Source organism: Falco punctatus (assembly GCF_963210335.1).
Source record: "Falco punctatus genome assembly, chromosome: Z".
Classification (NCBI taxonomy): Eukaryota; Metazoa; Chordata; class Aves; order Falconiformes; family Falconidae; genus Falco; species Falco punctatus.
Window position 1 is genome coordinate 3,103,526 of NC_137586.1, and position 9,965 is coordinate 3,113,490.

Genomic DNA, 9,965 nt, shown 5'->3' on the forward strand with positions numbered 1-9,965 from the left:
TAAAGAATTCCTAGGAAACTCTCTGGGACACTAAGAACAGGTTTAGACAGTACAGGTCGGTATTTTATTTTGTCAAAGCAGCACTTTGCCCAGTAGCTACCAGATGAGAGCCTGAAGCAGGCATTATGCACGCCAGCAGGCTGCAAACAAACTACAGGTTTTGACACTAGACTCTGCCTGTTCAGATCCACTCAGGGTGGACAGATGTTTGCAGAGTCAGTCTCCAAGCAGGGAACTGTAACCTTCCAGGGACTTGGCAGGAACGGAGAGCAGAGCAGCAAGTAATTGCTTGTGATCTCTGGGAGGAAGGACTGTTCCTTGAAACCAGAGTGCGCTGGAGCTCAGCTCTGCTCCTCTGCCTCATGCAAAAGCTGTACTACCACAAGGAAGCAGGAAAAGCACATCTGCCAGCAATTCTGTTTTATGGGGGTTACTGAGTAGCATATCAAAACAGCCTTTTTATTGTACCTGCAGGAATGTTGACTTGATCTTTCAAGCCTTGTGGCAGAGCAACAAGTTTTTGCACAGGGGTTTCATTCACAGAATCGTTTGCTACCGTTTGTAGCCCAGCTTGCTGGTTTCTGCCAAGCCTGGAACGGTACCAGCTCACGTTTCTGAGCTCAGCTCTGCAGCCCAAGAGGGTTGTGCAAAGCACGACTTCCACAGGGCTTTGCTAGTCCAAACAAGCATTTCCTCTCCCGAATAGAAGTGACAAAGCTCTAAGTTTACAAATTGAAATTTAAGAAAGGCCAAAAGGCTGGCTTCATCTGAAGGAGACTGTCATTTAGTCAAATGAACAGGGGTTCATTCAAAAGACGATGAGAGGCAGTCTGAAGCAATCAAACTGTCACCACTGGGACCTGACTTACTGGAAGTCATCTCTGAGGACTGATCCTCAGCATCTGGAAAGTCCCTCCAGAGGTTAAGCAGGACTGAGATGCTCTGGCAACAGCTGAGTTTGCGTTCTTCTGACCCAGAAGAGATTAGCACAGCTGGAGATGAAGTGTCAGGAGTCAGTCCCGTAACACCACGGCGAGTCCTCAGTGGTGCCTTGCTCATGCAGCTTGAGCTCAAATTTTAATCAAGAGATTTCTTGGCAGCTCAAGGTCTCCTACCAGGCTGAAACGATCTTTGAGGCAACTCCCTGCACTCGAGCTTTCCGCTCTTTTACAGGGCAGTTAAGAGATGCCTCTAATTAGCTCGCCACTATTGCACACAGATCTTGGGTATTGGTAGCACCTCATTTTTAGCACCTACCACGACAGCAAGCAGACAGGCTCTTTAGGCCCAAGGACTGTGTTACACCAATTTGGTGCTAAGAATGTAAAGGTACAAGATGACAAACCAAGATCAGAAGTGGGGATAACATCACCTAAACAGTGATAGTTCAGGGGCATACATGAAAATTAAGTCTGATAGCTGGGAATCTAGAGTAGAATTATTCTTTTTTTGAAAGAAAAGAGGTCCCAGGAGTCTAAAGAAATAAAAGAAAAGCTCCACTCATCCCAGCACAGCCATGTGCATCAGACAGGCTTTCTTTTTGCTGACTTTTCCCTACCTTTTTCGCCATTCCTCTGTGCACTTCACGAACCAGAGGTCTTTGCCCGGAGTTATACTGGTTAGCTGGGAATCCTCCACACAGAAAGCAAACCTAGAGGGAGGGATGAGAAGTCAAGAGGAGGTGCCTGTTGTCTCCGTGATCAACAAATAACATGTGAGATGGATTGCAGCTAATTCTAGGACAAGTTCTTTGATTTGACATCCCTCCTGTGGAGCATCTTGATATGCCATTAGCCTGTTGAATGGCTGTTTTCTTTCCTGCTTTAATGTTTTATTTGGGGACCTTTGCTTTTATTATCCCTGTGTTTCATAGATTGTAGAAACCAGGATGCACAATACCTTACAGATGATAGTATTTAAAGCTCTGAGAAATGTGGGAAATTGTCAACATCAGCTGTTGTTCTTGGACATATCTGGGTTACGTTCAGAACAAGACTCATACAAGATTTGGGAGTGCAGTGCTACATGCTTTGCACCTTTACCTCTGGTCGGCTGCTCATGTGGCTTTCCAGTTAGAGATCTCAGGGGAGCACCACAGCGTTTAAGGGATTGGAGTCACCCCATTACGGGTTGCAGTTTTAGGTCTAGCTGGTTATGCCAGATCAGCACATTATGGCTGTAAATAATAGCCATGCCCATCTATGCCTCAGTATTTTTGGTGCTGTCAGTACTTTAACCCTTCACGTGTCACCTAAACCATCTCACCGTGGGCTAATTTAATCCCCAGGGGCAGACAAGACAGCTTCACAGTAAATAAAGCAAAAGAACACCCAGATCTGACCTGCGGTGCCTGGTTTTGCTTAAAGCCTAGTTTGCAACCTCACGCTGGCACGTAACCCGCTCTGCTACGCCGTGGGGGAGTGTTAGCTGGTAACACTAAAAACGAAAGATGGCTCAGGATACCAACTAAGTTCAAAACCCCAGCTTCGTCTGCTAGATTCTGAGCATCTCTCCTTTTGATTTAGGTTTCGAGCCAGCTCACATGCAGTCTAATGCAATTATTACCTCTGTTGCGTTTCCCCAGATTTCACACGTATACGCCTGATATGCAGTTCCTGGGAAGACTTGGCAGGCCGATACCAGTAGCTCTTCAGCTCTTTCCAAAGATCGTACCACGACTGAGATGTTCCCTCCCAGGTGAGCTTTATTTTTAGCAGTTCACCCATGTCCTCTTCAGTATAGACCAGGAAGGTGTTAGTAGCGTTTAGGCCGATTTGATCAAGCCTGAAAGACAAGCAGAGACTCAGCGTTTCTTCGCTATGGAAGCATGCCAGATGCTCGTTCATGCCATGCGAGAAGTTAAACAGAGCCCTCAGAAGCTTATCAAGTGTTCCACATCCAACTGTCACCAGTTAATTACTGGTTACACTAAAGAAAGTGAGCTTAGATAGCTGGTTCAACACAACGCATCATGTATTTGGCTCAGCCATCCTTCTATAGCTTAGGGAGGAATGACATGCCTTGTGTTTTTTTCTGGCAGAAGCTAAAGGAGGTCAACAATACCTCCAGAGATATGGGTGCTTTCAGACTATCCCAGTGGTAGAGGGGAAAAGCAAAACAAAGTACTTCAACAATGAGCCGTGAAGACTAATATGTAGAACACCGGGCACATCAAATTTCTTTCTCAGCAATAAATTATATTAAATTACTGGATGAAAGGATTTTTGAACGGTGATGAAGTAAGGCTGCTAGGCTCAGGCGCAATGCTAATGTAACCAGAGGAAAAAGAATGATGACACCTTGTCTAGTCCCAGTGGCCTCCTTAGGTACACACAACGGGCCAGCCGACTTACATTTCTAAAGAGAGAGGTTCAGAGTCTCCATTGGTGCCATGAAGGGTGACTGAGAAAGTAGGATCAGCCTCTCCCAAGCTCGTGTAGCTGAAGACGTGCATTTTCATCTGATAATGGTAGACTGGAGAGAAAGAGGGAGAGCACAGATGGAACCAACTTTGTTGGGAGACAACACTGCTCAGCATTGCTCTCTGTGAGACAGTGCTGGCTGGCAAAGGCTAGCTCCTTCTTTATTCAGTCATCATCAATCACTTTTTTCCTGCTCTTACTGATTACACAGTTGACATTTACACAACTACAGCAGGTCCACTCTGTAGTGGAGCGGTGAAGGAGGGAGTGTAGTAGGAGGGCTCCCCACACCTACTGCTCTCAGGTTGAGGTCTGCACATACGACATGTGAACGGCAGTACTGCTCAAAAGGCAGTGTCCTTACAGCCCAAGCCCTGTTGATCCCACATGGAGGAAGGAGCTCAGTAATGCCACAGGACAGCAATGCGGCCAGCTAACAGCGAAAGACTAACACCTGGTGCTGCGCTGCTTTGAGGTGTGCTACTCTTCCACCTCTACATCTTTCCTGACGTTGACTTTGGGAGTGTGCTTCTAGAGGTGAGACTATGTTCTTTCTAAAGGAGAAAGAAAGCATACCTTTGAACGGCATGTCAGCTCTTGTTTTTAGGTACATCTTGCTGTTTTTTTTGTTCCGTGTCTTCCTGGCGTTGTAGCCAATGCCGTTGCAGCGGTTCTTCCGGCAGCTCAGGCAGATGCCCTTCTTGAAGCGACTGGAATCAGTACATTGAAACGCGAAGCTCTGTTTGTCTTGGTTCACAAGAGAGTCCACAAAGAGGTGCACAGACCGCTCGTGTTCACATTTAACAACTTCACCAATTGCTAGAGAAGCAGAGTTGCAAGGGATACATTTTGTTTAAGCATTTGTCACCCTGGCAGTTGGTAAGACTTAGTAAGCTGTGCCTTTTTGTAGCCTGACATGAACTGACCATGGCAAAACTTGAACATTTTTCAAACAGCAGCAATTTGAGTGGTTAGTGAAAGACAACTGAAGAGGGCTGTTCACTTATTCTCTACCATGAAGAGAGCTTTAAACAGGATTCTAGACCTGATAAGATGACCATAGTTTATCATCAGGTGTTAAGAGTGAGAACATGCTACTTCAGAACTAAAAGCAGGTCTAGCTTCTAGCAGCTACCTCCAGTAGTACAGGCAGTTTGAAAGGAAAAAAGAGAAAGAAAAAAAAAGGTTTTCTTTGCTCTTGTAAATCAGATTACCCCCCAGCATCAACCCAAGTCTATTTGTGAGGAGTCTACACTGACCAGAGGCAAAATAAGTAATGAGAACTTACTCCCATAGGCAATTGCTCCCAAGACATCACTTAAACCGCAGCCAGGCTGGAAGTCTCCCCCATTGGGGTAGATGTCAACATGGCCTACAGGCATCTGGATCCCAATGCTAACACCTAGTGTTTCCCTCGTGTAGGTGTGAAGGACATCCACGAAGTTAGCATCATCAGGGGAGAGGCGCTTACTGGGGTCCACTCCTTCGAACATAGGACCAGCTGGATCCAAGCCTGGTGTTAAGAGACAGTACGTAAGATGCCAGGTAAGAAGTTTAGTTATTTCATATGGAATATAGCCAGGAACCTGCTGCTGGCAGCCCTTCCAACCAGGTGCTACACAGACAGTCCCTGCCTCATTGCTGATGCTGTCTCCCAGGATGTCTTCACCCATGGGCTCACTGAGGGAAGAAAGGGAGATGGTCCATAGCACATTTGGTGCAATACAGCCCAGTCATAGCACCAGTCTGCTCTACAGTGATGACTTCAGATGGCCTGTTGGAAGTAATGAGTCTTTGCTAGGTCGCAGTGAAGAGATATTTCAAAAGGCAGCAGATGACTGAACACCAGAAGAGGTCTAGTACCCCACAGAGACCCCTGGTAGCCAAAGCTGCCTTGGTGACATTTAGTCTGTTTTCAGACTGGACATATGGAAGGGATAATACAAGTTTAAGCAGCAGCCAGGTAATCCCTGCATCTGAGATCCCATGGTGGCTTGGGGACGTTCTGATAACCTCTGAGCCTGATGCCCAACCTGAAGCTGAGCTGTTCCCCAACTTGACTGTTAGGTGATTTTCCTGCTTAACTAAATGAAGCTATTTATTGCTAGCCTCTGAGGAATTCTCACTGCCAGTGCAGTGTTTAAATGCTGAATGCAACCCCTTGTACCATGCCTTAAGTTCTCACATGTTGAAATCAGCTTTCCTCTGGAGTCAGAAGCATTCTCTTCAAAACATTTTCAGAATGAGGGGGTGGGACGGTTTTGGGGTTGGTTTTTTTTGACCAAACATCCCATGCTGACAAATAGCACTCGACAGCTCTTGCTTCCATTAGTTTACCAGTCATAATTACAAAAACCACAGACTTAGGATTTTGATAGTAAGACCTTGAGCTGGACTTGTTTTGAACCGACATTTAACTTTATACTCAAGACTGGGTTGTCCTCTGAGAGGTTTTTCATGGAAACCCTACATTTGGGGTTCAAAATTAAGATGCTCTCTCATGTGAGGAGACCTATGCTCCCCACTGCTGCCACAAGCAGGAAATTTGTAATTTCTGAGTGAGCAAGCCCAAAACAGCAGCACAGGAAGTGGAGCCTTTTCAGGGAAACTCAGTGCTGCTAAGGAAAGGTAAAAGATCGTTTAAAAAGCCACTTGCCTGTAATTCTGCCTATTGTCCCATGGACATGGTTACCAGCAAAGCCAGCAACATGGGCACCCAGGCTGTACCCAATCAGGTGGACGTTCTCAAGCTGGAAGAGTGGGTTCTCCTGCAAGGAGGGAAAAAAAAAAAGATATGGTAACTTGCCCCCCTTTTTTTCAGGTCATCTGGCACCACTCCTACTTGTAGGACCAGATTCTAAGATGAGTGTGGAAGGAGGAGGCAGACCAGCATGCTTTGTTCTTTATTTCACCAAGACAAGTATACCAGCTGAACAGTTTGGATGGTGCTTGTGGTTTGCCCCCGATCACAGTACCCAGCTTCCAACCCCAGTTACAATATTCTTCATTTAAGCAGGATCGGGAGCAGCCTTCCTTCAGGGAGCTGCCAGCAGACCTCAGCACTGGCCATGGACTCATGCGCCAAGCATGGCACCGTGGACCTGCTTTTCTACCCTCTTGCCAAACTAACGCTGGCTTTGCATGCCCAACTCCGGAGTTCAGGTGGCTCAGACAGGACTCCTAAATTTGAAGTGTATTTCAGAATCACCGAGCCCAACGCGCTGCAAAGCAGCATCTCCCAGGACAGCGCGGAAACGCTCGCACAAGGGCTGAGCGCAGCACCTTAGCTATGAGCCATTGCCCCAGCAAGCCTGCGGGCTGGGATTACACCAGAGCCTTCCCCGCGCGCCAGCCTGGGAGCTGGGGAATACTTGGTTCCCTTGTGCAACAGTCCCTCCCGGAGTGTTACGACAGAGACCGTTGTTAACTCGCGTTACCTGTAACCAGTCAAGCAGCCTCGCTATGCTTCTTCCAACAATCCGCGTGTTGTTCACAGCATCGGTGTAGAGCTGGTGAGCAAGCGAAAGCCAATCCACCACGACCACATTGGCGTCCTTCTCCCGCTCCTGAAGAGCGGACACCAGGCTGCCCAACCACGTTTCGAACATGCCACTCATCTAGAAAGAGAGACTCGGGTGTTAGTTTCCAGCTCACAGGACCAAGATTACACATTCACAGTTAAGTTATTTGTATATCATTTACATATTCCACTCCAGCTGTATGCTGCTCCTCTGCAAGCCCCACTACTTCTCATCACCACACTAACGGGTGTAAGAAAAACAGGTTTTGAGAGAGACTCAGGATGTAATTAGCTACCTTGCCTTTTAAGGCAGGCGGGAGAGGCATTCGTTACATGCCACCTTATCGCTCTTTTTCTCCAGTTTCAGAAACTCTGATGGATTGCAAAAAATTCTTTTCCAGCCCTGGCACGGCCGTTCGCCTAAGCCCTGGCAGAGCTGATAAGCCCCCTCGTGCCACACGCTCGGCCACATCGCATGCAGCAGAAAGCCGGAGCGTGGCGGCCTGCCCTCTGCTTTGGAGCCAGGGCACCGGGCAGCCCGAGGGGAGGCAGCTGCAACGCCACGACGCCTGTAGGTGCGCGTCGAGCCCGGTGCCACCTTCCCGGCGGTGGGTCAGTTGGGTTATAGGGCAAACCTCAGGTTGCCTTTCATGATACAGCGAGTCGGGAGCAAGCTGGGTTCCAGGAGGGGTGTTTTTTGCTCCGCAGAGCTCAGGTGCACCTCCTGGGAGGTCGCAGCGCTCAAAAGGTGAGAATTTGTCGCGGGTCCCACGTATTTTAGAGGCGCAGGGCAGTCTGCTGCCTCGGAGCAGCCGGCCTGAGCGTCACCCAGAGCCGCGCAGGACCCACTCACCGTCCAGCCGTGAATGATGAGGAAGGTTTTCGCTGTCACGTTGAAGCCGCAGCCCTCCAGGCGCTGTCGCTGGCCGATGGCGAGCGGGCAGCCGTCCTCCTCGGAGTCACGCGTGGAGCGCAGGCGGAACTTCACCTGCGGCTTGGCCAGCGGCACCCGCTCCCGCCCCTCCGCCAGCAGCTCCGCCGCGGTGCCATCTACACAGACGGGGGAGGAAGGGTCAGCGAAGCGCCCGGGACCCCCCATCGGCCCCCAGCCTCACCCAGCCCAGGGACACCCCCCGCCCCGTGGGAGCCCGTCCCGCGCCCGCCCGCCCGCCCACCTACCTCCTCCCGGCGGCGCGGCCCCCGCCGCGATGCAGCAGGTGACGCCGGCGCAGAGGAGAAGGACGAGCCTCTGCATGGCTGGGACAGGCGACGGCGGCGCCCGCGGGCGGCGGGGCCCTTTAAGGACGCGCGCGGGGCGGTGCTCGTGGCCCGATGGGGCCGGGCCTGGCGGGGCCGGCCGGTAGCGCCGCTCTCATTGGTCACGCCCTCCCTGACGTCACGAGAGGTTGAATAGGGGGGCGGGGCGCGGCGGGCCCGCGTGGGGGCGGCCGGCGGGAGCGCGCCACGTGGGGAGCGCCGAGGGGGCCGGGGTGCTCGCGGGTGGGCGCGCGGCGCTGTCACCCGGGGGGGTGGTCCCACGGGGGGTGGCCCCACGGGGGCTGGTTTCACGCGTGGGCAGGGGGCGGCGGGGGCTGCGCTCCATGCGCGGTGCCGCCGTGGGTCCGTGGTGCTGGGCTCTGTCCGGGGGAGCCCCGGGCCTGGGCTGCTCGTGGGGCGCCGGGCACCGTGGGCATGAGGCGCTTCCCAGAGGGCATCGCCTGCTCCGCTGCCAGTCTGCTTCTTGGTTACCTTGGCGATTCCATCAACAGTTTTGAATCCTCCGTTGTGAAAAAGTATCCATTTATTCCTCTTCTATTTTTTAATTGCCTTTATTTTTGCCAGTTATATGCCCATCACAGAATATTTTGTTTTATTTTGCCGCCATCTCACCACATGCGGTGTGAAGGGAAGAGGTGATGCCCTGGGACACGCGGGTTTCCTGGTCTCTCTTTGTTCCCCTTCCTCGGTGCTGTGGCTCCTTCCCTCTAAACCTGCAGCAGAAAGCCAGGAGGATGCACCAGGGTCTGTGGCGTACAAAAACAGCCAGGGAGAAGGCAGGGAAAAGGTGCAGGGGAACAACAGGCAGAGATGAGGAAAAGATGAAGGCCTAAACCCAGTCAGCAGCAAGGGAAAGAATGGGAAAGCAGGTACAGGAATTGCTTTGGCCCTCACTGGTGGATACTGATGGAGAGAATTGATCTGACTTTCCAGCAGCGCTTTCCCAGAGCTCTGAGTTCATTCCCTGCACCCATCCGAGCCTTGCTCAACCCAGCCGCCTCCCAGCTCAACCCAGCCGCCTCCCAGCTCCGTGTGGGTTGGCAGGTGGGCTAGATGGTCATTGTAGGTCCCTTCCAACTGAAATATCCCATCGTATCCCATCCTATCCTATTCCATCCTATCCTATCCTAAAAGCTTTTCTCATAGCTCTTGTGTGTGCAGTAGGTTGTGGCTGGGACTGCTGCTTTCCTCCTCTTGGGGTTCATTCCCAGAATCTCTTCATTTCCAACTGCGTATTCTTGGAGTTAGCCAAGCACCTCCTGTTTCAGGAGGCTGGAGATGACGTTAACTGCTGCTCTCCAGTGAGCCTGGGTTTGAGTGGAGTGTCCTGAGGACACAGCCTCTTCCACAGCCATGTGGTCCCTCTCGAGGAGCAGCATCCTGACAGCAGCAGCCTAAAAAAGAAAGGACAGAGATTTCTCAGCTGCTGGCCCATGATCAGATTTAGTCCTGCAGGAAACAAATCAGCTAAGCCTTATTATCAAACGCTTCATCATTTTCAAAAATTCCTGGTGCAAACAAAACCCAGCCAGACCGCCAGCCACTGCAACATCTTCTCTTTCTTCCTCCCCTGCCTTTGCATTCAGCTGTTGTGTCCTCCTTTTGTCTGTGCAAAGCCAGGCTCTGGGAGGGGGTCCTGCTCTTCATCTCTGGCTTCCAAGAATGACAGTAGCACTGAGAATAGCTTAGCAACAGCAAAGAAGCGGCACATCAAAATAATTCCTGCCTGCTTTGGCCAAAAGGTG

The 9,965-nt window shown here is 50.8% G+C and overlaps 1 protein-coding gene across 1 annotated transcript in view; it reads right to left on the reverse strand.

The window, feature by feature from the left end:
• Positions 1–9,204, reverse strand: part of LIPG (lipase G, endothelial type) — an 85,916-nt gene extending 76,712 nt beyond the window's left edge. The window contains exons 1-9 of the mRNA XM_080371623.1: positions 8,122–9,204; positions 7,796–7,992; positions 6,860–7,039; positions 6,079–6,190; positions 4,711–4,935; positions 3,999–4,241; positions 3,354–3,474; positions 2,566–2,784; positions 1,559–1,651 (exon numbers count right to left, since the gene is read on the reverse strand). Coding sequence (XP_080227749.1) covers positions 1,559–1,651; positions 2,566–2,784; positions 3,354–3,474; positions 3,999–4,241; positions 4,711–4,935; positions 6,079–6,190; positions 6,860–7,039; positions 7,796–7,992; positions 8,122–8,197 — 1,466 coding nt within the window. The 5' untranslated portion in view covers positions 8,198–9,204. The remainder of the gene's footprint in view (positions 1–1,558; positions 1,652–2,565; positions 2,785–3,353; positions 3,475–3,998; positions 4,242–4,710; positions 4,936–6,078; positions 6,191–6,859; positions 7,040–7,795; positions 7,993–8,121) is intronic.
• Positions 9,205–9,965: the final 761 nt, after the last annotated feature.